Source organism: Leucopleurus acutus (assembly GCF_964270905.1).
Source record: "Leucopleurus acutus genome assembly, chromosome: 9".
NCBI lineage: Eukaryota > Metazoa > Chordata > Mammalia > Artiodactyla > Delphinidae > Leucopleurus > Leucopleurus acutus.
In genome coordinates this window covers 97,951,855-97,979,664 of record NC_139144.1, presented here as the reverse complement: position 1 = coordinate 97,979,664, position 27,810 = coordinate 97,951,855, and the positions used below count along the sequence as shown (strand labels likewise).

Genomic DNA, 27,810 nt, shown 5'->3' with positions numbered 1-27,810 from the left:
TCAGAAGGTCTAGTTCCTGGTGCACAGAAGGCCTCTGTGGCCAGATTCCGGGGCCAGCCCTGTGCAGGAACATCTTGTCCTTAAGCTCAGGGGATTCCTCCCAGAAAACAGCTAGGTCTGCTGTTCCACCAGCTGTAGTTTGGCAGTCTTGACTCGGTGGGCTTCCTTCAGGTTCCGTGCACGGACCTCTGGGTTGGAAATGAACTCCACTTGCTGTACAGGGAACCAGCCTTGCTCCCCATCAGAGAGTCTCACGCCCTCCAGCCAGCCTATGGGCACAGGGTGGGTGGGAAGAAGAATTACCTGGAAAAGACCCACAGTAATTTCCCCCAGACCTCCTTCCCAGAAATTCTTCTGAACTGTAAGGCTGATAGGACTGGAGAGGCCGCAGCCTGGGAAATCCAGCTGCCCCGTGCACTCACCCTGGCTGCTGTAGGTCTGGCACAGTCCACAGCTGCCTGTTCCTGAGCCTTCTCCACTCTTACCCGTTGCATTGTATTCTCCCCAAATACATGCTGAAGTTCTAAGCCCAAGTAACTCAGAATGTGGTCTTATTTGGGAATAAGGTTGTTGCAGATGTAACTGGTAAAGTTAAGATGAGGTCATACTTGAGTAAAGTGTGCCATTAATCCAATATAATTGGTATCTTTATGAAAAGAAGGAAATTTGGACACATACACACACTCACACAGAAAGAAGAGAGAGAGCTTGGAGTGATGCTGCCACAAGCCAGGGACGCTGGGGCCACCAGAAGCTGGAAGAAGCAAGGAAGGACCTTCCCCTAGGGTCTTCAGAGGGAGCATGGCCCTGCCAACACTTTGATTTTGGACGTCTAGTCTCCAGAACTATGAGAGAATACATTTCTATTGTTTTAAGCCACCCAACTTGTGCTACTTTGTTAGAGCAGCCTTAGGAAATGAAGACATCCACCCATAGTGTCCCACCTTCAATGCCCAGCCTGCTCCTCATGGATTCTCCCTCTTACCATCACTGCTTTGCTGAGTCACCATCACCACGTCTGCCTTCTCTAGTGCCAACTCATCATTCTCTCGGGGTTTGTAGGCTCGAAGGCACTGTACTTGTGGGGACTCTTTGGAAGAGAAGAGTGTGACAGAGGTTAGGAAAGGTAGGCGACTAGAACATGAGAAAGGACTTGCAGGGGGAGCTTGGGAGGACTTGGGAGAGAGAAAGTTTGGGCTGTTGAAAGTTACACACAAGAAAGACAACTGGAAAAGTCTTCATCTTCTACCAGGGAACAAAATGGTTGATAAGGAAATAGAAATGCCAGACTTGAAATGAATCAAAAATTCTATTTCTCCAGCAAAGATGGAGAAATAGGTTGTGACCACCTTTTAGTGACTCATTATTACAAATAACTGATATTCTGCTAAAGACCCATCTTCCCACTGAAACCTTCCCTGATTGTCCTCAATGGATTCTAAACTCCTTTAAAACTGACTGTCGGGCTTCCCTGGTGGCACAGTGGTTCAGAGTCCGCCTGCCGATGCAGGGGACGCGGGTTCATGACCCGGTCCGGGAGGATCCCACGTGCCGCGGAGTGGCTGGGCCCATGAGCCGTGGCCGCTGAGCCTATGCGTCCGGAGGCTGTGCTCCTCAATGGGAGAGGCCACAGCGGTGAGAGGCCCGCATACCGCAAAAACAAAAACCAAAAAAAAACTGTCTATGGCAATCCATTTATCTTTCACCTAATTGTTTCATGTTTGTGTTCTGCCTCTCCACCTAATTTGCAAATTCTGAGTCTGTGACTCATTCTTCATTCTCTTCATGGTACAAGATGTGGGACTAGAAGAGACTTATCCAGTGGGGTTCGAGGTATGATCTAAGCAAGGCACTGAACACCCTTCCTCATCTATAAATGACTGAGTTGATCAAGGAAATTCTGGGTTTTTTGTATGTCTATATCTTCGTGAGTGAGGAGAAATTTCCACAGTTTTGAAGCTCCAAATAAGATGCCCCAGAGTACGCCTGACCCACAGCCGTCTATCGTACATGGGTTTATGGCTTTCTGCTCTACCACACTGCACTGGCTCTCTTAGAAAATAAACAGAACACTGCACTGTTATCTGTACTTGTATTTCCAAAGCTTATCCATATATACCATTCACAAGATCACAGTAAAGGAGGAAGAATTATCTTGCCTTCCTTACCTACTGGGGAACTGAAGCCCAGCAGACGGATTGAACACTGAGCAGAACTCCGTTTACAGCCTGGTTCTCCTACTTCCTTTTACAAAGTTCCTTGTATTTGTTTGTTCTTTTGAGTCACTAAAGGCTCAGTGTTCCTTTGAATTCAGTTCCTCTTGGATATGAATTAGAGAATCCTTGCTGGACGACAACTGTGGGGCTTACATGAGACCGAGAAGTCCATTCTTAGCATGAATGCAGACACTTCCTAATGTGTGTGCCTGTGGTTGCCCATGAGTACCTGGAAGCCTGGGGTGAGGGCAGTGTCTCAGGTCATCCTGTATAGGAGGGGTTGTGGTCAGGACAAATCTACTGTGTTGCTATCCTCCCCAACCCCTACTCCAGATGGACTCTCTCCCCCTATTTCCCCAAGAACTTCAAGTCAGTAAAATCTAAATATCTATCTAATCTACAGATATTTTAAAAGAGCAAACTATTGCCCAAGGCAAGGAATGTATGGTGCTGGGGAGGAGGCACTGCCACGGTGATGAGAACTTTAAGCAGATGCATCCCAGGTGTTTAAGTTCCAGTGACCAGCCCTCCACTCTGAAATTCTGGACAAAAGTAATAAACAGAAGCCTCCCTGAGTTACTACCCAGCGTCCTAAACTCCTGCATCTAAAGGAGACTTCTGACCCCACCATTTTTCTCTCCCTCTTAGACCTTCACTCACCATAACACTCCAGAAGGTCCAACTCCTCTCTTGGCATGGCCAAGGCTGAGATCCAGCGAAGCTTTTCACTTCTAGAAAACAAAGCAGGGTCATTGCTTCAACTGCAGCTCTGGTGGGGGGGGGGGGGGGGGGGGCGGGGCGGGTATAGGACAGGGGCCAATGATAGGGAAGGGAAGGGACTGTGGGAAAGACTTGTCTAGTTCAAAAAGTTGTCTAGTTCAGTGATATCCAGGACAAAAGTCAATGGGACTCCACTTGGATGGAAATTTGACGGGATCATGAACTATATGTTCATGTGTCTTATCATCCTTTATCTTTCCCCCTCTCTTTCCAAGCTTATCTTCTTAATGGCATCTCGTATCTTTCAAGTAGGGGCATAAAGTCAACTGTCAATTATGCACATGTAGATTTTCCATTTTGGGAAGTGTACTAAGCAAAGTGTTCATCTCAGTTGAGATTCCTGCTATCACTTTGCATACTTTTTGACACTCTTCTGCCTACCTTCCTTCAATCAAATATCTCAGAGATGAAAATTATTCTGTAATCATGATTAGATCAGGGAGATATATCTACTATTGTTTTGATCATGTAATGTAATCCAAGCCTAATTTTGTAATTATCTGAAGGTTTTTGTATTACCTTCACCTCTGCTTCCAAACATCCTGGAGTAATTGAGAGCTGACACTATTACTGTTCCAGGAAGATGCTGCCCAAAGTGCTACACAAAGAACATGAGTCTGTATCTGATTACTTGACTTAGGTGACGTTTTGCACCTGTACCAGCCCCTCTGTTCCATAAGTGAGGGGAGGCGTTTTTTTTAGTTTTTTGGTTTTTTTGTGTGTGGTATGCGGGCCTCTCACTGCTGTGGCCTTTCCCGTTGCGGAGCACAGGCTCCGGACGCGCAGGCTCAGCGGCCATGGCTCACGGGCCCAGCCGCTCCGCGGCATGTGGGATCTTCCCAGACCGGGGCACGAACCCGCGTCCCCTGCATCGGCAGGCGGACTCTCAACCACTGCGCCACCAGGGAAGCCCGAGGGCAGGTATTATTGATCCTACCCTGACGTGTCTTCTAAGGGACAAAAATGCAAAGTGTCTACAACATGAGGATGTTCAGACCACTAAGTATCTTGTCAAACTTTTTAAAGAAGAGATTTCTTATATCTTTTATAACAGCAATAATAGCTACAATTGTTCATTAAGGTAGACACTGTGTACCAGATTTTATAGGTATTATTTTTAATACTCTTCACAGTGTTTATATGTGTGAATGTGAATGTGAATGTGAATGTGAATTTGATTATTATTAATATTAAAAAGATGAGCAAATCAAAATTCTCAACGCTATGGATTTCTGCTCAGCAGAGGACTGGGTTGGAAGGTGGGAGCAAAGAAAGCGGAAGGCCCCCCAGTGCTTACCTTTTTCATGTCTTATTCACATCTATGCCCCACCAGCCTTGGGCACTGAGGAATGTCTGGCTTATACACGTTCAATTGTGGACGTCAGTAATCCAATTACACAGACTTTGCCCTTCTTAGCATAATAGATGCTAAGCCTTGGTAGTGACAGCGACTTTACACCCTCTCCCACCCAGTCTCCTGTAAGTCATTTATTAGCTCTAGAAGTTTGGGTTCAGGACGCTCTATAGATGCTCCCCAGTCCAGAATGGACTAAGCGGTACTGTGGCTGTTTTCTGGACACATTTTCTGCCTTGGTCCCACTTCCTTGCCAGGCTGTCCTCCCTCCCTTCCCCCCAGCTCCCCTGCCCAGCCCCATCTCACTGAGTCTCGGTGCGGAAGAGGAACTCAGCCTGGGAGCCCTGTGCGTTGTCCCGCAGGAAGAGTCGGAAGAGGTTTTTGTGAGGTCCATGCAGCTTCATTTCACACTTTTCCCCTCGGACGGAGGAGAAGGGAGCGTGGTCAAATACCAGGAAGCGGCTACCCCTGCAAAGTACAAGGCTTTTCAGCCCAACTCTAGGGTTATCATGCTTCCTCCACCCTCATATCTTTTGCCAATTCAAAATCCCTGGCCTTAGCATCTGCAGCCTGCAAATTCTCATGAAAACCATAAGACGGTGTCAACTTGCTCCCAGGAGAGATCTGTCAATGGCTTGGCAAAGCACATATCCAGTGCAATGGATGCTTTACCGCTTCAAAGAGATGAAGAACCAGAGCCAGTATAAAGTTTCTAAGGCCCTCAGGACAAGAGAAGTGGCTAAGTATCGATGCTAGGCTAGTAGGCTGAGCCCAGCCCAAAGAAAGCACAAACAGACTGATCTGAAAATGGGATAAGCTAATTTGCTGCCTTTTGCTCTGTGTCTGTAACATGGTCCAGGTCCTGCCAGGCGATCTCGGGATATAATTCGGTGGGACCTCTTTTTCGCTTTGGACCATTTTCCTCCTCTCTGGGTCATGACCTGGCCTCCACGGGATGAGCCACTGAGAAGCGTTCCTCTATAGGCACATGACCCTTCCCTGTCCCTTTAGTGCTTCCCTCCCGCCTCCTCCCATTTCCCCCTTGGGCTCTGGCCTCCCATTCCAGTCACTGACTCTCGGGGCCGAGACAGCAGCAGACAGTCATTGAAGAGGTGCAGGTGGACTGGGCGTGCGCTCAGCTTCCTCCGCAGCCCTGGGGAGACGCTGAACTCCAGGGCTGTCAGCTCCCCGCTCTTCACCAGCCAGCGTGACTGTGAAATGAGCGGGAATATCTACGGAGCAGGGAAGAGAAAGAAGGCGGTGTCACAGACGGGACAAGCACGAGGCTTTCTCCCGGGCCTGCCCCCCTCACCATACCTCTTCCTCATAAGTCCCGCCCCTGACAATCATCTCTTTCACATCTTCCTCCGTGCTCATGACCCATCCACTTAAACTCTGTTTCTCTCAGAACCGTCTAACTACCACTGTCTACTGCGGCGTGGCTCCCACGTCCCCAGCTCAGGCAAACGGAAGGTGCCTATGGTCCATCCCAGGAGAGTGACTACACGAGAAAGCTCAGCCCTGGAAGCTGGAACTGAAGAAGAGATGAGAGAGCCCGACTGGGGCATGTGAACAAACAAAGCAGAGAACAGTATGATGTGTCTCTTCGACGTTAGAAGTTGAGGGTGGTTCTGACATCCGTTCTTTCTACGATGATAACCAGAGACAGGAGAGAAGCAGTCGGAATCAGATGTGGGGATGAGAATAAAGAGAACCAGTGGGGTCTGCCTAGAGCTGGAGTTTGGGTAGTGATAAGGGTACTGAACAATGATTAACATGTAGGTAAGGGATTTTCCCTCTCTTCTTGGGAGGTAAGGATGGTATCTGTTCTGAGTTGAAATTTGAATGTGGAATGTCTATTTTAAATTTGTATTTGGATGAGAGATTTCGGCTCTATATTTGGATTCAATTTTATACTGCTTTGGTTAGACTAGACGGAGACGTAATAAAATATTGAATAATTCAAGTACCAAAAATGTATCTTTATAAAGGCTTACATTGATAAGTTCTCTCTCATCTGCCCAGTTCCCAAAGGCACCCTCTCCCCCTCAGGTAACCACTGTCCTTTATTTCTTATGTACCTTTCCAGAGTTTCTTTCTGTATACACAAGCAAATGCATATACAGATTTTTACCCTACTTTTTCACCAAAGGTAAGATACTATATAACACACATAGGGCTGCATTTCCCCTTTCGCACTTAACAATATATCGTGGAGACTGAAGTAGGCACTTGGGTATCCCAGAAACAGGGCAGAACAGAAGGTGTGCAGAGATCAGGTTAGAGGCTGGGATACCGTGAGCAAGATGGTTCTGTGATAGAAGGTGACCTGTGGGATCTGCTTCCCGGCAGGGTGGGGACCCAAGGGACTAACTTACTCTGCACTCAAACTCGATCTTCTGGCTCAGGTAGATCAGCTCCTCCGTCCGTCGCATCCGCTGGACGTTATTATTGCAGTCTCGGATCAGCTGCGTGTTCAGCAGGGTGAAGAGAGAGGAAGAGATCCCTGTTAGCGGCTTTGACTTTGTGTCCCCTGCAAGAAATCTGGAAACTGGCTGTGATTAGCTTTAGTCTTTGCACCAGCCTGGAAGGGAGCCAATACAGCAAGACGCTGATCTAGGACTACGGTATACTTTGTAGAGACCTGACAGAACATTCCTGGGCCGCGTGAAAGTAAGATTTAATCTGGGCATTGTGGCAGGAGAGCATAGTCCCTTGGCATGGAGTGTCCTTGAGGCTGTGGGGTGTGAATGCTTGGAGGTTTGGCGGGTGCAGTGAGGTAGCTGAGGGGCCTGTACTTTCTGGAGTCACGGGCCGGGGCAGGGGAAGAGTTCTCTGTGAAGGACAATCCCGGGGTCCGAGTAGGGGTTGGTAGCTGCCTACCTCCTCCAGGGCGTGGTGTGCCTTTGTGGCCTCTGCTTCCTCCGAGGAGCCAGGCTGTGTTCTCTTCAGAATGTTCTACAGAACAAACCGTAGGCGGGAGCCAGATGGAAAGAAGGGATGGGCAAACAGGAAGAGGCGATTGAGGGTGGGTGAATGGAGAAGTTCAGGAACAAAAGTTTAGCAGCAAATATTTCTGAGAAAGGAGAGTGGGGGTGGTGATACGGGAGACCGCTCACACTGTCCACAGGGGGTGGGAGAGTGGCAGGAGAAAGGACCGTCCTTTGGATTAAGGGGGTGGGCTGAGGTGGGATCTGCTCTACCTGGAGCAGTAGCTTGAGACGGGTGATGCGCTGGAAGGGCAGAATGAGAAAGGACTTGAGGGAAAGGCGTTGGCAGATGGGGTCACTCTCCAGCTTCTCCAGGACCTCTCGGAAACTGCTGTTGCTACTCCTGTGTGGGCAGGGAGCCTTGGGTGAGGAGGGGTTGGTGAGTATTGGGGGACACAGTGAAGGCGTGGGGAGTGGGGGCTCGGTGGAACGCCTGTAGGTTGGGAAAGAATGGTGGGGTCCAATGTACAGGAGCCCCAGATGTGATGGCTGAGGGCGTCTGATCTGGAAGCGGGGTGGGCTTGAGATCACACAGCAGGCACAAGAACGTGTGCTCTCGGGGCAGCCCTCTGGGCTGGGTATTGGGGGTCTGGTGCCAGGTCACTGCAGGGCCCACGTGGGGACGGGATGGGGATCAGGTCTCACAGCAGGCTTTGGAAGGTGCGTTCCTGGTAGGTCTGGTTGGTGACATAAGGCAGGTAGACCCGGCGGAAGTTGGGGGCATGGCTCAGAACCACATCACACACTTGGAAGGTGAAGATGTTGCCCTCAAAGTTCTCTTCCAGGTCTGAAAGGAACCTGTACAGGATTAAAACAAGTCTCATCAGACTTGTGGGTCTCAAGTGAGGAGTCGGCTGACCGCTGCTATAGCTTGAGCTTGTTCCTTCTTCCCTCCATTAGTCAATAACTTCTATTGACTGTCCTTAGCTCTGTGTTGCTTGCCATGCACTAGAGTTCTCTCCAAGGCTGCCGCTCATTTGCCCCTGATCTAACTCTCCGGTCCTAATATCCCATTTCTTGTTCTTCTTTTCATCCTGTTCTGGTTTTCTGATCTTCAGATGTTTCCCACGTCATCTCCAATGCTCTGCATGCCCACAGCACATGCAAAACCTCAACCCAGGAAGCATTTCTCATTTGTTTACCCATTACTGTTCCCAACCACCCACTCACAGTCTCCTCTCTTTGCTCTCTCTATCCCTGCAGCCGCTGGGAATCATGGAGGGAGCAATGAGAGGGTTCTGAAAAAGGAAAAAGCCAATGAGAGGTTTACAGACTAAAGAGAGTGAGGCTGAGTGAGTGGTATTGGGGAGAAGGGGAAGCTCACATGGTGCTGACGTCACGCACATCCTGTAAACGAGAGAAGAGCCATTGATGATCCTGGTTGGAAAGGGTGGCCCGGAGCTGCTCTGAATGTTGGAAATGATCCACTGCTATATGTAGACTGCGCAGGTAGGAGGCCTCTGACACAATCAGCTCAAATTTGGCCTAGGAGGTTAGGGAGGAGGAAGACTAATTAAAAACATTTATTGAATCCCTGGCGTATGTTAGCCACTGTGTAATATTTCAGGGGTAGAGCGGTTAACAAGACAGATCCTTTTAGAGCTCACAGTCAACACCAGAGTCCAACCTGATATCAGGGAGGAGAGAGAAAGAACCTTTGAAGCTGAGGGAAAAACATGTGCAAACCCTCAAAGGTGGAAGAGAAAAAGACGCTTTCAAGAAACTCAAATAAACTGAGTATCCTTGGAACCAAGGCTACCAAAGTAGTGGCCGGAGATGAAGCTGGAGAGGCAGAGAGGAGGTCTGGAGGATTATGTAAAGAAGGTAAAATAGCTTAGACTTAAGACAGTGGGGAAATGAAAAGAGGCTTTATGTATGGGGCTAACTTGATCTAATTTGTTTCCTATTGTATAAAGATAATTTCTGAGCACAGTATGAAGAAAAGATTAGAGGGGGGCAAGAGAGCCATGTTAGGGAAGCGTCATAGTAATTCCAGAGGAGAGATGAAAGTCTAAATAGCCATGGGGATGGGGAGAGGTAAGCCAATTTCATAATTATATAGGAGAGAGATTTGGAAGGGCTTGTTTATTTGCTAGAAACAGGGGCTGATAGAACAGGAAGAGTCAAAGCTAATGCCTCAGTTTTTGAGTTTAACTGGGTGAATGACAGAGTTCCTTACTGAACTAGAGAACTCTGGAAGAGGAACAGATTTAGGGGATGAAGGTAATTTGAGGTTTGAGGAGCAATGGAAGGAAGCAGGATGTTTGAGAAGGAGATGGCGCAACTGTGGTTTAATGGAAACAGCCCAGTTATTGGGAAGTTCCAGCAGGAGACACAATGACTCACAGCCCTATTCTCTATTCTTCATTCAAGTATGCAGCTTCAAGACAGATGCATGGACAGGAAAGAGAAAGAACACACACACACACACCGTGGTGGTGACTTGGATAACTAATGACATGGCTGGAGGCCGCTCACACACGACAACACTGAACCAGGACCCTGAAGGTTCATTTGCGTCCTGGCTCTGACATTCGCTGCGTATATCACTTTGGGTGGCTCAGGTACCCTCTTTGAACCTCAGTTTTCTTATCTGTATAGATATAGTGACCCTCTCCTCACAAAGATGTTGTGACAGTCAAAAGAAATGGAGTCAGTCAAAGCACTTTTTCCCAGAAGTACTCATTCAGGAAAGGAACATATGTGTCTAAGTATAGAGGCTTTTCTTCTCAGAAATGTGAGACCAGGGCTGGCCTAGGAGCCCTGGTGGACTTCCTTGAATTCTGGAGTTGGTGAAAGAGAGCTAGGGTTCAAATCATCTGCCCACTGTTTGGTCCATAAATATGGGCAGACCAGTGATTTTCTAAATATCTTCCATATGCTTTAAACGTTGAGGTCAGCACAAGGCCCCCAAGTGTGAGCTTCAAAAAACCTAAAACTGTACACCTATAAAAGCACTGTTTATCCATAAGTCCTTACAGCCAAAATTTTACTCCTTCCCACTTCTGAAAGAGGGAGGATATGGCATTAATGTGTGTATCAAACTATATACCAGATACCATGCTAAAAGCTAAATAGGTGTTGTTTCATTTAAACCACACAGCAACCCTGAAGAGTAGTCATTATTATCCTTGATTTTTAGATGAGATTTAGTGAAGTTATATACCTTGCTTAATGTTACACAGCTAGTAAATGGTGATCCAGGATTTAAACCCAGGTCAGCCTGATTTGAAATTAAAGTAGTAAATGTTTTGTATACAGTGTTAGGAAATGTTCTAATCTCATTATTTTACAAGTAGCTGTCCAGTTTTCCCACATTTATGAAGAGACTATCTTTTCTCCATTGTATATGCTTTCCTCCTGTGTCATAGATTAATGGACCATAAGTTTGTGCATTTATTTCTGGGCTCTCTACTCTGTTACATTGATCTATGTGTCTGTTTTTGTGCCAATACCATACCATTTTGATTAGTGTAACTTCGTAGTATAGTCTGAAATCAGGGAGCATGATACCTCCAGCTTTGTTTTTTTTCCTCAAGATTCCTTTGCAATTTGGGGTCTTCTATGGTTCTGTATAAATGTTAGGGTTATTTGTTCTAATTCTATGAAAAATATAATGGGTATTTTGGTAGGGATTGCATTAAATATCAACTCAAAATGACTTAAAGGCCTAAATGTAAGACCAGAAACCATAAAACTCCTAGAAAACATAGGCAGAACACTCTTTGACATAAATTGTAGCAGTATTTTTTTTGATCTGTCTCCTAAGGCAAAATAAATAAAGGCAAAACTTTTAAAAATGGGACTTAATTAAACTTAAAAGCTTTTGCATAGCAAAAGAAACCACTGACAAAAAGACAACCTATTGCAAATGATATGACTGATAACGGTTTAATACCTAAAGTATATAAACAGCTCATAAAACTTAATATCAAAAAAGCAAACAACCTGATTAAAAAATGGACAGAAGAACTGAATAGACATTTTTCCAAAGAAGATATACAGATAGCAAACAGGCACATGAAAAAATGCTCAACATTGCTAATCATCAGAGATATGGAAATCAAAACTATAATAAGATATCACCTCACACCTGGCAAAATGGCTATCATCAAAGGTCTACAAATAACAAATACTGGCAAGGATGTGGAGAAAGAAAAGGGAACCCTAGTACACCATTGGTGGGATTATAAATTAGTGTAGCCACCATGGAAAACAGTATGGCAGTTCCTCAAAAGAATAAAAATAGAACTACCATATGATTCAGGAATTCCACCCCTGGGTATATATCAAAGAAAATGAAAACACTAATTCAAAGAGACTCATGCACCCCAATGTTCATACCAGCATTATTTACGAGAGCCAAGATATTGAAGCATTATTTACGAGAGCCAAGATATTGAAGCAACCTAAGCGTCCATCAACAGAGGAATGGATAAAGAAGATGTGGTATATATATATACACACACTGGAATACTACTTGGCCACAAAAATAATGAAATTATGCCATTTTCAACAACATGGATGGACCTAGAGAGTATTATGCTTAGTGACATAAGTCAGAAAGAGAAAGACAAATATTCTATGTTATCACTTGTATGTGGAATCTAAAAATAAAACAAACAAATGTATATAACAAAACAGAAACAGACTCGCAGAGATAAGAACAAACTAGGGTCACCAGTGGGGACAGAGAAGAGGGGAGAGGCAAGATATGGGTATGGGATTAAGAGGTACAAACTACTATGTATAAAATAAATAAGTAACCAGGATATACTGTACAGTACAAGGAAATATAGCCATTATTTTATAATAACTTTAAATAAAAAATCCAAAAATATTGAACCACTATGTTGCACATCTGAAACTAATATAATATTGTAAATCAACCATACTTCAGTAAAAAAAAGATAAAGTGGTAGACATTTTTTGATTGATTACTATGTACTAGGAACTTATCTTTTTTAAAATATTTTTTTAATTGAAGTGTAGTTGATTTACAGCATTTCAAGTGTACAGCAGTGATTCAGTTGTACATATATATATATATACATGCACATACAGGTATATGCACATATATACGCATACACACACACACATATATATATATTCTTTTACAGATTCTTTTCCATTATAGGTTATTACAAGATATTGAATATAGTTCCCTGTACTATACAGTAGGTCCTTGTTGTTTATCTATTTTATATATAGTAGTGTGCATCTGTTAATCACGAGCTCCTAATTTATCCTCTCTCCCACCCCGGGTAACCATAAATTTGTTTTCTATGTCGATGAGTCTATCTGTATGCATATACCACATCTTCTTTAGCCATTCATCTGTTGATGGACAGTTAGGTTGCTTCCATGTCTTGGCTATTATAAATAGTACTGCTGTGAACAGGAACTTACCTGTTTTTTGATTCTCCCAGTAGCTCTTTGCAACCCAGTTTTACAAATGAGGAAACAGAAACTTAGAAAGATCAAGTAATTTGGCCAAAGTTAAATAGCTAGCAAATATTAAAGTGGGCTTCACATCCAGGTTATTTAAGCCAGAACCTAAAATAAATACTTAAACATTGTTCCATAATGCCTTTCCATCGTGCCATATTGTCTTCCCAGGAAGAAAGGTTTTAACCCATATTTTAGATTGATTATTAAGATAAGCTCTCCACGTAAAACATATTAATGGTAGTAACTTAACATCAGACCAACAGCCTTTCCTATGGTCTTGCTATTGGAAGTAAGGACCAAGCAGAGACTGATGGTCATTCAAAAGCCTCTAGAAGACCAAAATCACAGGACAGCTGCAAGGGCCACTCTTCAAGGGACCCAACAAAAAGCCCCGGCATGCTCCTTGGTTGAAGAGGAAAACTTTAGTGTAGACTGAAACCCTGGTTGAAGAAGGAAATTTTAGTCTAGCTTGAAGCTAGACTAACTAGATTAACTAGATTAACTCCACACTCCTCCCAACAAATTCAGGGGCATGGTCACTTTGTACGAGCTCAAACCAATAACAGGGAGGAGTTAATGAACAATGGCATGAGGAGGTAGAGAGGAGGGAGAGCGGTGACATTCAGAAAGCAATTCAGTGGGGATGACTCACTGTCACGGGGTGCACGTGTGTGTGTGGTGAATACGTGTATGTGGTGAGTATGTGGTAGGGACAGCCCGCTCATGGTGGCGGAGGGGAGTAGGAGATAAGGACGAGAGCACTTTGCTTCCCCTCCTGTAGCCTCTTCCCCTGCCCCACCTTGCCCTGCTAGGTACCTCCTGGAGTTTTTGGTCTTCGTGGGTCATGGAGAGCAGCACCGTGCTATTGCGCACCACGGGGATTTCCTGCCAGAGGGAGCCACTGGAGGCCATGGAGAGGCGTTTCAGGTAGGACTCCGAGGACACCAAGGCCTTTCGGGGCTGCCGGGGGGAGGCGGGCCCCGGTGCCTCTGTCAGGCTGTCCAGCCGCTGCTGGCTCTGGATCTCCTTGTTCAGAAACACATCGCTGTACTCCTGGTAAAGCAGCTGAGCTACAGGGGTGAAGAAGCAGGGGAGAGGGAGAGAATTAGGGAGCTGCGGAGTTGAGGCACACAAACAGAAGCCACCGAGCTGCTTCTGGCTCTCCTGGCATCCCTCTGTCCCTACAGATATCCCCGCCCCGCGGCTGATGGCCAGGAACCCCTCTCCGGTCTTGGGCAGAACACTCGTGTGGGTCCGCAGTCCTGTTTCAATTACTCACAGGAATTGATGAGCTTGGAGCAACGTCTTGAAAAGCCTCCCATCACCTCCTTTGGCTTCTTCTCCCTGTGGAGTCAAGAAGGGCTCCGTGGTGCTTGCTGGCCTTCAGACACGGAGAAGCCCCAGGTGGCTACAGGTAAGACAGTCTCTAACCACTGAACGTCAGGGCCAAATGCCCTGGAGAGGCAAGTTGGAGCCTGACCCACTTTTGGGTAGTTTGAAGCTTCTTTGGATGTCAAGCTTTTTTTTTACGGGGGTGGGGTTCAGTTCATGGGGCCAAGTGGCCTATATAGGGATGGCAGATTTGGACTCAGTTGACGGAAGGAGCTAGATAAAAAGTCTCCCTACACCCTGGAAACCCGGGGTCTGTCTCTTCCCCTCCTTAACCCTGGAGAAGACAGGGTCCCAGAACCATTGTCAACTAATGAAAATCTCAGTAGCCTAAGAAAAAAGAGTAAAACTGTATCCATTAGGACAGAGGGTGACTCACCGAAAAACAATGGCATCTGAAAGGCTAGGGGATTTTTCCACGGCTGGACCTCCTGTGTCGGAAAATGGAAATGGGTAAAGTAACTGGGACTTCAGAAGGGGCATTCAGAGAGAGCCAAAGAACATAAGATCTAGAGTGGGAGATGCAGGCATCGGTGTGGGGCGTGGGGGGTGGTAGGTGGGTAAAAGGGCTCAACTGGGAACCTGCGAGAGAGGACAGTGCCGAAGTCGAAAGCATTTGGGGACAATAGTACCAGGTCTGTCCCCGTCCCTCATGTCAGAACGTGAACTGGACAAGTAGAAGATGCCTTCTCTTCTACTGGAAGGACATCAAGCAGGTCTTTGTAACTGGAAAGTAGAGGCGGAGTGGGGCGGGGGGAGGTTCAGAACAATCTTGGGGAAAAGAGATACACAATAAAAGCACCCCATGGTTGGGTGATGGATGGAGACAGAGGGGAAGGAGAAGAAAGGGCAGCACCGTGAGCTCAGAGAGGGTCTCAAGGACTTTCCTCTGCATTGGGGCTGTGTAGGTGGGTGAGCGAAGCCAGCAGGAGGCTGGGGGACAGGAGGCAGATGAGGAAGGAAGGGCTGGAGAGAGCTCGGCCTGACACGAATGTCACCGCGGTCCTTGCCCCTCACTCACCTTTAGGGCCCTCGGGTAGGATGGAGGGTCTGCGCAGGCCCTGCCGGTGCCAGTCCTTGTGCTTACTCGACCCCTCACTAGGGACCCCCACCTGTCCACTGCTGCCCTCCGCTGGTCTCCCCGAGTCCCGTCTGTGAGGCCAGCTGGACGCCTTCTCTAGATGGGGATGGCTGGGCTCCTCTGGCTGCCTTGTTCGGCCTAGATCCGACCTCCTCAGGCCATTGGCTCCTTCCTGGGGGAAGGTCCTTCTGAAAGATCTTCTGGCAGGGACCTCAGGCTCTTCCGAAGTGGGTCCCTGGACCTCCAGAGTCCAGGGGGTGGTCAGGAAAGGGGGACTTACAATAGCTGTCATGTTACTGAAAGCCATGCCAGGGGTCACTTCACTCTTACTCCTACTGGCGGGAGACGAAGAGTCTGTCGATCTGCCCGTGGCCGGAGGCCAGGAGACACGTCCCGCAGAATGGGGAGTGGAGATGGTCCGCTCTTGACAAACTGGCCTGGTCCTGGCCTGACCCCCTGAATCTCCGAGTCCCCCCTGGGCGAGCCTGCTCCTCTCCCTGGACTTTAGGGGTAACGGTGGTGGTTCAGTAGGAGGGTTCGCAACAGGGAGAGGAGGGGGGAGAGGGGGGAGAGGCCTGTAGATCCTGGAGCTCCTCAAAGAAGAAACAGGAGCAGGGTGTGGCTGAGACAAATCGGGAGTTGGGGGTAATGGCTTGTTGTATCTTTGCCTGGGAGAGAAAGAGGTCTGAGTATGGTCGGGGGTGTCCGGGGTAGAGGGCAGGGGTCGGTGCTGCCTTGCCACAAGGGGGTCAGGAACTCGGGGCAGTGGGCCTTTGGGGTGGCCGTGCAGCCCTAAACCTAGGGCCAGCGGAGGATGGCTATACCGTCTCTGCGTGGGGACCACGGCAGAGCGAGGGCCGTCTCCCTCCACCGTAGAGCGGACGCGCCTCTTCTCTGGGGCAGGAGGCGGTGGAGGCTCACGGGTCCCCTCATCTACGGAGACAGTGGGCGGGGAAGGGCCATGGGCAGGAGATCCTGGGGCAAACGCCAAGGGGTGTGTGGAGGCCCACGGCTGGCTGCTTTGGGGGCTGCCAGGCCTTGCTGGGTTTGAGGTCAATCCTTGAGAGTCCTGCCCTGGAGCGGGTAGCGAACTCGAGGATCCCGGAATGATGGTACAGTCCCTTCCGCCTTTCCTGGCCCTTCTTGGGATCACAGAGCCATAGATGGCAGCTTTGGGGGGTCTCTGGGGCAACTCTGAGTGGGAGAAGGAGAGTGATACTCCCGCCAGGTCCGGAGTCGGTTCTGTCCCGTGAGAGCCCGGGTAGGAGTGGCCCCTCCGGTGCTGGGCCGCCCCGGTGCGGTTGCCTGGGGGACCCTGAGGGCTGGCCTGGCCTGCTGAGGCGAGGCCGTGGAGGGCAGCTGCAGGGCTCTCAGAAGCCCCACAGGGAGATGGGCTGTCGGTGGGTCGAGAGGCTCCGGAGGTTTCTGGAGAACATGCAGCAACCCAGGGCTCCCTCCTGCGGAAGGCGACTTGGGGGCCCGCAGAGGATGAGGCAGCCATGCCGGGGGAGACTTCAGGAGGGCTGGGAGGGGCTGACGCTGCTGTCCTTGGAGGGGTCACAGAGACCCCCTCCTCTCCCCGGCTGGATGCTGTCCCCTCCCCCAGCTCAGAGCCCACTCGCGGGTTGCACTGAGCTGTTTCTTGGTCAGGCGACTCCGCGGCAGGAAAGGAATGAGGTAAAGAAATGAGCTGCTGGGACCGTCCTACTAGCTCCAGGGTAGGAGTCAGAGGGGCAGGGGACGGTTCCTCAGCCCTAGGCTCTGTCTGAGTCCCGGAGATCCTGGCTGTGGGACAACAGGCATCTGGAAACAAGTCATGGGGAGAAGAGACCTCAGGGGCTACCAGCGCCAGTGTGGCAGGAACATCACGCTCTCCTCCTTCCTCTGTAGGCCTCTCTTCTCCCCCTGCCCCCAGGGCGTCCCCACGCCCACTGCCCACGTCCTCGCTTGACCCTGCCTTCTCCTCCTGCCCCTCTACTGGCATCGCTTTCCCCTGTAGACCCTGATCTTCTTGCTTTCCAGCGACTTTCACTGATTTCCCCACTAAGCTTTCATTCTCCTCATACTGGGCATCCACGTTACTCTCCTCTGGCCCCGTCAACTCCCCGCTCTCCTGTTCCCCTTGTTCTAGATCCCTGTGGCCGTGAGCCCTCCAGTCCCGCCCACCAGAACTCAGACCTCCCAGTTCCCCACTATGGCCCTTGCCTTCTCCTTGCTCTGCAAGCATCACATCGTCTTGAATCTGCTGCCGTTTTTGTCTCTGTTCTTCCTCTGTTCCGCTAACCTGCTCTCCCATCAGCTCCCCCGAAAGCCCATCAGAGCAAACATCCTCCCGCAGAGTCCCCTCCCCCTGAAGTCCCTGTCCCTCCAGCTCCTCGGCCGTCTGGAGACACATGGCCCCTTCTCTCTCTGGACTTTCCCGCCTGGTAGGTCCACTTTCCGAGTCCTGCGGCTGGTTGGTCTCCGCAGGGTGCTCTTCACAGCAAGGCCCACATCTGGTCTGGGCAGAGGTGTCTGGGGAAGTTCCCTCCTCTCCTTCGGCTTGTCCGGTTTCCAATATCAAAGAAGTGAGCTCTGGTTTAAATTCCACCTCCATGCTGCTACCCAGTTCACCGGCTATTGAGGCCGTGTCTAGATATTCACCCTGGCTGGGGCAGGCCCAGAGCTCCAGGGGAGCTGGCGGCCTTGCCTGTCTATCCGCTGGGCGCTGGGGCCCTGCCTCCTGATGCTCTGGGGTGTCACAGGCCCCAGCCATCAGGCTTTCCTGGTCGGTCTCCACATCTGCAGAGGCTTCGACGGGAAAAGAGGTCATGCTCTCAGTCGCACAGTCATTCACATCCCTTGCATGTCTCTGCTGGGTCTCCAAGAGTCCGTGTCTCTCCGCCCACTGATAGGGTGGGTCCGCGCCCTCTTCAGCTTCAGGCCCCAAGGCAGGGGTCTGCCTGCTTCTCATGGGAGCTGCCAGGATAGTACTGAACTCCACTCTGGCAGGAATGGGGGTCGCCGCTCCGTGTTGGGGCCCCTCAGCTTCCATCAGGGCTGAATCCTAGAGAGGAATAAGAGACAAACTTTCTATCCCCTCTTCTGCTTTTATTTATCAGAGGGACAGACCATAGAGAACAAGTGTGTGATGATTTCTTTGGTGCCATTTACTGTCATTCTTTGAGACAAAAAGTACTTCACAAAATAAGCAATAGCCTCTATAAAACTTGTCACTGATTTATTCCTTTAATAAATATTTACCAAGTGGCCCTCTCAGTAGTGAACAAGGCAAAGACTGTATCCTCATGGAGCCTGCAGTCTTGTGGGAGAGACAGATGATAAACAATTACATTAGGGCACAAGACCGTTGTCAAAGGGTACCAAGCATTCCCAGTGGTCATTACCCTCTAGATTGTATTATGTCGTAGTGTCTCCCTGTCTACTCTCTGGGCACCAAGAGTGACTCAGTTCCATGTAACTCCCAGACACTGTGAGTGACACACCCTAGATCTAAGAGTCCAGAGAGGCAGTGTCTGGAGGGTATCCTCCACCTAAGCTGCAGAGGGGATTAAAACAGGTCTGGCCATTACGGCCAGCATCTGAGGTACTACGGCATCATGTAATCTCCTTTACAGAGGGTCTGGATTTCACTCATCTTATTTTCCACAGTGTCTGGCAGAACCTGTAACTAATTAACAAAAAAATTGTTTTTCAATTATAGAGGCAGCTGTTGGAAAGTGGAACGATAACTAGACTTACTAGATGAGAACCAGAGCAGATACGATGGGTACCCACTTCAATGAGGGCCATCAAACTGTGTACCCCTCACTATCTTACTCTCCCCTTCTCTCCACCAACCATGTGAACTCTTCTCATTACTGCCCACGTTACTGACCTTCCACCTCTCTTTCTCACCATCAAACTGTGTACCCCTCACTATCTTACTCTCCCCTTCTCTCCACCAACCGTGTGAACTCTTCTCATTACTGCCCACGTTACTGACCTTCCACCTCTCTTTCTCACCTTGCAAAGAATTTACAAACCAGCGGAGAGGAACTGCTTCAGTTTCTTGCAATTCAGAGAGACCCACACTTCACTGTGTCCACCCTCCCCCTCTGACAATGCAAGAGCATCCCTCCTCTCTAAGTGCCACCTTCTTTAGCCTGCCTTTTCAGGACCTGATGCCGTGGATTATCTCATTCTTTCATACCTTCACCTTCTTTGTTGGAAGCATCCCACCAGAATTTAAGCATGTTCATGTCTTTCTCGTCTTTCCACTGTGTAAGTGGAATTCTTCACATCTGCGGTCTTCATATCCTCACATCTCACCTACCTCTAGCTGGGCTTCAGTAGCCCCACTCTGCCCATCTCTCCTACAACCTTAACTTGTTAACTCCAAACAAGACTCTAGGGATGCTTATTTTGGTGGTTCTTGCCAGCATGACACTACATTGGACACAAAATTGACATTAGAAGTACTCTTTCTTGTTATTCGTGAGACGTTTTCCTGATGTAACCCCTTAAGTGTTCCCCAATCCTCTACCTGGGTTACTGTGCTCCTCTTTGTAGCACGTATCAACCAGAGTTCACTTTACTTCTCCTCTGTAGCATTTATACAATTATAATTATATAGTTACGTGCGTATTTTGATTTACCATCTATCTCAGACAAGAGGCGGTAAGCTTCACGAGATCAAGAACAATATCTGTCTTGCTCAACTGTCTACACCTAATACACAATACCTGGCCCATACTAAGCACTCAATAAATATTTTTCCATCACAGAATAAAATCCTTATTTCCCTCCTGGCCCGCATTCCCCATATCTAATCAGTCACCAAGTCCTATGGACCCCGCCTCCTGCGTATCCCTCAAGTCTGTCCACTTCTCTCCATCTCCGCTGCTACAGCCTGGTCCACCCTGCTGCCCTTTCGTACCCAGGCCACTGCACATGGGGCACAGCTGGCCGCTGGCCTCCACACGGCTTCTCTTCCCCTATTTCCCAGGCATTCTCGCCCCAGCTCCTGAGTGATCCTTAAAAGCTCCACTTCTAGTTTAAATTCTTCAGTAGCTTCCTGCTGCCATTGGGATGAAACCCAAATATCCATTGTGGGTTACATGCCCTCCACAACCTGGCTTCCGCCTTCCTCTCCAGCAGACTCATCACCTGTCAACACCTGTCGGTTTTCAGTCCCCTCGGCGCACCTCCCTCTCTCACCTGTAGGCCTTCACATGTGCTGCTTCTCTACTTGGAATCCTACTCTCCTGCTCAGAGAACCCTTTACTTCTTCTCACACTCACTGCACTTGTAGTTACAAATTTAGTGTCTATTTTCTAGGTTAAACCATGAACTTCACGAGAACACAGACACTGCCATATTTAACTGCTCAATCCCCTCTGCCCGGGGCTTACCTGTCCCTCAACAAAGATTCACTGCGTGGATAAATGAAGAAAGGAAGAACACAGAGTTAAAAGAGTGTTGTCCAACTTTTAGTTCTACTTTTTCTTGCATCCTGATAATTTTCACACAGTTGTAGAAATCATGTAATTTACTTGAACATTCATTTTCTTACCTTTAGAAAGGGGATAATGCACTCACTTTCCAAGGACTTCTAATAAAGATTAAACACGACAACGTAAAAAATTAAAAAGTGCATTGATAACACTGATGGTAACAGAAATGTCAGGGATTGTAAGTATTGTTGGAGAGAGAGAAAGAGAGAACGTGTAGGAGAGAAATACAGGATTTCTGAGCTGGAAGGACTTTTGGAGACACATAGAAAACTTCGCCTAATTTGCAGATGAGGAAACTGAACTCAGATAGCCACACACTTGCTCAAGTTTCCTAAGCAAATGTACAGGTGAACTCAAACCAGGGCCTTCTCACTTCAGCCTACCATAAGCAACCAGAAGTCCAGCTGTTCGAAAGCTGGCCGGCCACTCGTGCAGAGAAGACCCTGGGGGCTTATAGACTCACAGCTGCACCTGGACTCACACCTTTCCTGTCTGGTCTAGGCTTAAAGCAGAAACCCACTGCCCCAAAGGCCTGCTGTCCTGTGATAGTGCACGTGCATACACACTTGCATAAACATACATACATACACACGCACACTAAACCACCCTTGCAGGGACTTCCCTGGTGGTGCAGTAGTTGAGAGCCCACCTGCCAGTACAGGGGACATGGGTTTGAGCCCTGGTCCAGGAGGATCCCACATGCTGCGGAGCAACGAAGCCCGTGTGCTGCAACTGCTGAGCCTGGGCTCTACAGCCCAGGAGCCACAACTACTGAGCTCACATGCCACAACTACTGAAGCCCACATGCCGCAACTACTGAAGCCTACACACCTAGAGCCCGTGCTCCACAACAAGAGTAGCCCCTGCAATGAGAAGCCTGTGCACCGCAGCGAAGAGTGGCCCCTGCCCACCGCAACTGGAGAAAGCCTGTGCGCAGCAGCGAAGACCCAACGCAGCCAAAATCAATAAAAATAAATAAATAAAATAAAAATAAACCACTCTTGCAGGTTCTACGAAGGAGAGCATGACATCACCACATGGGTACTTCCCTAGCCACCCTGCAGCTGTAGTACGTGACAAGCTCCTGGTCACCTCATAGACACAGATACCCATCTCTATGGGGTAAAGGGCCGTGTCTAACACAAGCGTCCTCTTCCAGTTAATTGACAGTGTGTGACGTGGCCCCTACATCCAGCCCTAAGTACAAACACTATAATCACTACAGATGACACTGCTGTGACGTGACCCTGTTTTCCCAACCACGTGTTAAATAATATACTTGCTCACCGTAAACACCTTCTGAAACGTGGCTCCCACCTGCCTAAGGAGACCTTGTGATTAAACCCGTAGCCTCCCCTCCCTGGCACGTGGACCGTCCCGGCCCTGTACTCACAGACACTCTCATGTCCTCAAGACGAGCAGCCTCTAAACACACCAGCGTATTTCTGCTATATTCAGGTTACATCCACAGACAGCACGTGCTACACGAACGTCTTCAGTTCCACTCTAGTGACACCATGCGTGTCTGTCTCCTGCAACCCCACTGACACTATTTCTAACATTACCTTTACCCTTTTGGAAATACTGGTGGTCACCGGCTCGGCCCCCATGTCCCTACACGTGGTCCTGTCCTATAATCCTATGACAGTCAAGCATTATGAGTCTAGAACGTGACAAAGCTAAAGGAAATCTGGAAAACATGGTTTTGCTCACGTAAGGGCATCAGGAGAGAGGTTTGTTTTGCACTTCCCACTTTGTAAGAGTCACTTCCTCATCGCCTTCTGCACGGGGGGTGAATAATCATTTTTACCTGAGCGCAGGCAAAGACAGAGCGTGGTACCACGGTGATCCGGCTTCCCTCCAGACCAGGGTCATTTTTGCATCTGCTGCCCCTGTTCACATGCGACTTCTTTCAAGGCAAAGCTCTAAGTCACCCCATTGACACAGCGTGTGACAGAATTCAATAGTCCCCTTAGAGCCCCCAGTACCTTAGCTCGTGTCCATTTCCAGTCACCAGACATCAGTTTGTATTTCCAAGATATCCCTCCTCCTTGTCTCCCACCCCCATTACACTGCTTCTTCTTCAATCCAGCGTCAAGTGTCATGGTCCACATTTGAGGACCATGCTTCCTGGATTGTCTAGCAGTGTCAGTTTCAAATATTCTCACTTACACCACAAATCACTGAGATACTCCTGAGGTTACAATACTTCTGCACTTACACTGTATCGCCTATATGCTATTTTAGGAAAATACCCACCAAATCAAAAGAAATGTTCTCATTTTGATTTCAAACATAAGATCACCACAGAGATGGATGCCACCATTCACTGTTTCACAGTATTGCCCTCAGTGCTACAAAGACATCAAAATAAGAGTAGCTTTCTGGACCGCTAACTGCTAAGACCTGTGTTCTACCCATTTCCGGAAAGCCCCATCATCCGAGTGAAAAGTGTAATAAACACCTCTATCTACCCCTAATGTCTGAAAATATCACATCATCCACTGCCTTGTAGCCCTGATGGGCTCACACAGACCATCATTAGTGGCAATGCTGAAATATACCCCACAAGCCCACCTGTGGCCCTGGTGCCACCCACACAGATGTGAGTGTGAGTGACCGGTTTGTGTCCTTAACATAGGCCCTGACGGTCACCTTGTCCTGGTCCACCTTGTAGACACTGCACGTGACCAGCTCCTGTTTACTCCACAGACATGGTGAGTGACTCACCCCTGTCTACACCAGATTCTGTAAATCATCTGTTTGGGTTGACACCACTTGAGTGACACTTGAGTAACACTGATCCTGTTCTTGTCCTACCACATAGTGACTGACCACACCAGACACCATGAATGACATGTTCCTGTCTATCCCACACACACCGCGCTTAATGCAGCGACTGGCAACCCCGGAGAGACCACGTTGTGGACAGCCATACGCTCTAGGGACCCCTCATCTATAAAGACTCTTGACTATCTTTAGAACCACTGTATCCTTTTGATAAGACGGATTCCTTCCCCCACCTCCTGACTTCTCTCTCTTTCCCACCAAGACAATGACAGACCTTCCTACTGCTGGACAGTCTCACTCAGAATTGACACCCCACATCCTTTCCCCTCCCCAGCCCCCCAAGAATCCCCTCGACGGACATGGCTCCAGTTTCAGGCCCACAGATTGGTTAACGAATGACCCCCATTTTGCCGGGGCCCAGGTGTAGATAAACCAGGAAGTCTGAACAAAGGGCCACATTAGGAGCTGTTCAGCCAGGAGCTGAGATTTCTGGGGTAGCCAAGGATGCAAGACCCAGGACTGCAGTGCGGGAGCAAATGGGAGAAGAAGCTACTAAAGAAAGTCACTCTCCCTCCCTCGGCTGTCAAGAGTCCCAGCCAGAGTTCACTCCTCACTCCCTGGGAGACAGCAGGGGCCGAGGTCTGAGAATCCAGGGGCACCCACCGGGATGGGCTCTCCCAGGACAGTCTTGCTGGGGGGAGGTTCTGAATAATGCTCAATACTAGACCTCAGCAGGGTGTTCTAGCACCCCAACTCTGAATAGCTCTCTTCCCCGAGTTCTGAATGCAATGTTGTGATCAACGTGAAGCTTTGGAAGCACTCCCCATATGTGGGGAAACCGGGTGGAGGACAGGGCAGGAGCGGTTGTTTACAGGTTAAAGCACCTCGGCTAACAGGGAAGAGCTATGTACTCAGACACACACAGTATGCGAACTCATAGGAAAGTAAGGGAAGGAAGGCCCAGGCCTGGTTAAGAAAACAGGAGGCAACAAAACATCTCCAGGCAGGGAGCACGTCCACAAAGGGAATCTCAGTCATTCCTTATTATAGGGGTTAGCTTTCCCCAGGGCCTAGACTTAGAAGAGCGAGCCCTCATTACCGGCCCGCGGAACACCTAGGGGCAGGGTGCCCGTTTGCAAGGCGGAGACCAGGCCGGAAGCAAATTTTTCCAGGCAAGAACCTTTCGTCCAGCTTCCCTCCTCTTCCAGACCAAGGTACTCGGTCCTACACCCCGAGCTCTGCCTATCTGCCCAGCCCCCCCCTTTCCGGAGCCTGCGTCGTCCCCCGACCCAGCCGGGGCTGGCCCCAAGGTGAAGGCCTAGATTCCGGCGCTTCCCGCCACTCCCTGACCTCCGCCGGGGCTCGACAGCCGCCCGCCCGGAGACGGGAGCTGCGGGGGAGGAGGGCACCCACCTGGGAAGTGTCACATGCTGTCCTGGCCCAAGAGTCCCCTCGGGTCCCCGGCGCCGGCCGGCAGTCCCCAGCGCAGGCCCCGGCTGCCCAGCCGCCCCGCCCGGCCGGGAGGGAGGGATCTGGTTCTCTTCGGAAGTTTCAGGTGAGGAAACCAGGGACACACCTTCCTGGAGGAGGGCCGGGGCCCCTCCGCGCCGCAGCCTCATTGGTGTGAAGGGAGCGCCCGCGTCAGAGCTGGGAAGTGCTGGCCGGGCCGGGAGGGGAGCCCGGGGCTGGCGGGACAGCGGCCGGCGGGGGCCACCCGAGGGCGTGGGACTAGGAGAGCGGAGCGCGGGGCCTCTCCTGGGCCCGGCTAGGTCTCTCACACCTGCCTGGGTGTTTCTTCTCCCCAGTATTTCTTCAGGTCTTTACCTGAGCCGGACCCATGCCGATCTTTCCCCTGTTGATGTTCATCTCTTGGCCAGTCTGTGTCTCTGAACTTCTGAGTTTCTGTGTCCGTCTGTATTTGCATGTGTATCATCAGGCCTCCATGTTAATTTCTCTGCCTTGACGGCTACCTGTCTCTCCCTTTATGAGGAAGGGTGTATCCTGCTCCCTCTCTGCCTTTCTCCCTGCGCCGGCCCCTCCCTCTTCTCCTTCCTCCCTCTGACTCCCTAAGAGGGCGTCTCTTAGGGCCTGGGAACGTGCATCTCTAAAACAGCGTGTCCAGGTCTTTCCTCCATGCATTATCTGAGTTCATGTCTCCCAAGGTGTGTGTTCCTCCTGCATTCTCCCCAGGACTTGTGTGTGTTTGTATGTAAGTATCTAAGCCTATGTCTCAGGCCTGTGTGTTTTCTCACGCCTATATATATTTTTTCTGATATTTTCAGGGAAACCTTGTGTTCTCCTGGTCTCTGAGTCCAAGGCTGAGTGGGTCAATCTTTTTTTTTTTCCCTGAGTGGGTCAATCTTTATGCCTCTCTGTAGACTTCAAAGAATGCCAAAATATTCTACGCTGCAGACACACACACACGCACAGAGTAAGAATCCCTCATGTAGGGGACAGAGATTTTTGGTATGTTCATTTCACTTAGATCAGCCCCCAACCTCACTCGTTACTCCAGTCAAGTAGACTCTTAACGGGCTTTCTGGCTGTTTTGCTCTTAGGACTGCCATGATCTATAAGCCCAAACAGCTATTCGGTGAGACCATTTCCAGATTACTGTGCCCATTGGCTGCTGCGCTGATCCCAGCTGCGTAGGCCTAAGAGTACTTGGAAGGGGGCTTTAGCGTAGAATGTCATTAAGGCAGAATGGTTTCCTTTCCAATAGGGTCCCAAAGCAGCTCTATATTCAAAGAATGCGCTGCTTTGGCTATAGCACTCCAAGGAGTTAAGCCCTCAATAGTCCAGCAGCCTTTAGCCTACTCTGAGCTGCTACGTAAGGCGTGGGAAGCCATGGGGAAAACCAGAAGTAGGAGTTCAGGTACGTAAGGACAGGCCTCACACATGCCATTAGCTCAGCAAGAGGATAAGGGTGGGGAGTGCAGAAAGTCAAAACTTTAAGCTAGAACTGTCTATTTCTCAGTTGCCAGAGAGAATTCAGTCCAGGGTGTGAGAGAGCCCTTGACTTCTAATGGCTGAGCAAAGTAAGCAAACTCCTGATCTTTGGGCAGAAGTGACCGATCTCTGCTGTTTCATACTGCCTCCTGGGAGTGGGTACTGTGGTCACAGGTGCCGGAACTGCCTTCTAAACCACCCTGGCTATCCTTTCTGCTCCACTGTGGCTTCCCTTGGTTCTCCCTCCAGCCCTTTGTTTTCTCTGAACGTGAAGTCTCATAGACTTGAGCTCCTCTCATTCTGCCAGCTCTGACCTATCAGCGTTTTTGTTTTCTTAAGTCACCGCCCCTGATTCAATGATCTTGGGGTCATTGAGAGTTAGGCATACAAGGCTCGACCTGACTTTTCAACTAGTAGTGACATGTAGGAGAGTTAAAACTTACCACTTAGGGAGTTGATCCTTCCCACGGAGCGCCCCTGTCTGCAGGGTGTTTGCATGTGCGAACCGTCTAGCGCCCCAGCCTTCTCTTGCCTTCGCTTTGCACACTGGCGTTCTCTTCTTTCTTCTTTTCCATTTCTTGATGTTTGCTCTTGATGAGTGGGCTTCTGAATCAGGCCTGTCATCCTATACCAAGATCTTGATATCTTATTTGGGCCATTTCCTCTGTAAAGACCAGAGAGGAGAGAGAATGATACAGTAGAAAGAGGATGGGATTTAGATTCAGGTGGGGTGCTTTGGGCCAATTTGAATCCCACCCTCGCCACTTACTTAATGCAAAAAATTGGCATATTAACTTCCTGTGCTTCATCTTCATCTTTCCAGGCTTCATTATCCTACTGTCTTAAGTGGGGATAATATCTAATAATCCCTGCCTCACTGGGTTGTTGTGGTGAGTCAGCAAGGTAACGCATAGAATCACCTTAGTACAAGTGTAGAAGGTGATTGGTATGGTCTCCTTTCGTAACAGTGCCTGATAGTTCTGTATGTTGAATGAATAAATGTACAATATCAAGGTGATAAGAGACGGGAAAAGTAAACCCATTCAAAGTAAAGTTATTTGAAAATGAGAGCTGTATTCAGTGGGGGAAAAAAGTAAAAGGTTCTCGTTTGGGGGGACATGTTAATTGCAGACAGTGCCCTTGAGATCCAGCCATGGTGCAGGAAGGACAGAGAACTGTCCTCTATAGTTCTAGGTATTGGGAGCAAAGGGATTACAGTGACCTTTGAAGCAGGGACTCATCAGAGTTCTCCCTGGGGCTGTCACTGCCCTGACCCGATGCCACCATCCCATGTTACTGGCTGCGTGGCCTCCCA

The 27,810-nt window shown here is 49.1% G+C and overlaps 1 protein-coding gene across 1 annotated transcript; it reads right to left on the bottom strand.

Annotated features, from left to right (window-relative positions):
• ARHGEF5 (Rho guanine nucleotide exchange factor 5) lies at nt 1-25,036 on the bottom strand. Its single transcript, XM_082846240.1, has 15 exons — nt 24,960-25,036; nt 15,202-18,307; nt 14,560-14,611; nt 14,071-14,135; nt 13,608-13,861; nt 8,665-8,825; nt 7,986-8,138; nt 7,554-7,683; nt 7,234-7,308; nt 6,729-6,818; nt 5,425-5,582; nt 4,657-4,818; nt 2,877-2,947; nt 986-1,090; nt 1-269 (listed from the first exon to the last, which is right to left on the bottom strand). Exons 2-15 carry the CDS (start codon nt 18,293-18,295, stop codon nt 112-114), a joined length of 4,728 nt encoding a protein of 1,575 aa, XP_082702366.1. The 5' UTR covers nt 18,296-18,307; nt 24,960-25,036; the 3' UTR covers nt 1-111.
• Between the last annotated feature and the right edge of the window lie 2,774 nt (nt 25,037-27,810).

Bases quoted from the DNA above. Each gene is read 5' to 3' on its own strand.
- ARHGEF5 (XM_082846240.1), bottom strand. From the start codon at position 18,295: ATGGAAGCTGAGGGGCCCCAACACGGAGCGGCGACCCCCATTCCTGCC. The intron at 8,139-8,664 runs GTGAGCTTCCCC...AATCCTGTACAG, and splicing joins GTGCGTGACGTCAGCACCAT to GTTCCTTTCAGACCTGGAAG. The intron at 7,309-7,553 runs GTAGAGCAGATC...TTTGTTCTGTAG, and splicing joins GTCTCAAGCTACTGCTCCAG to AACATTCTGAAGAGAACACA.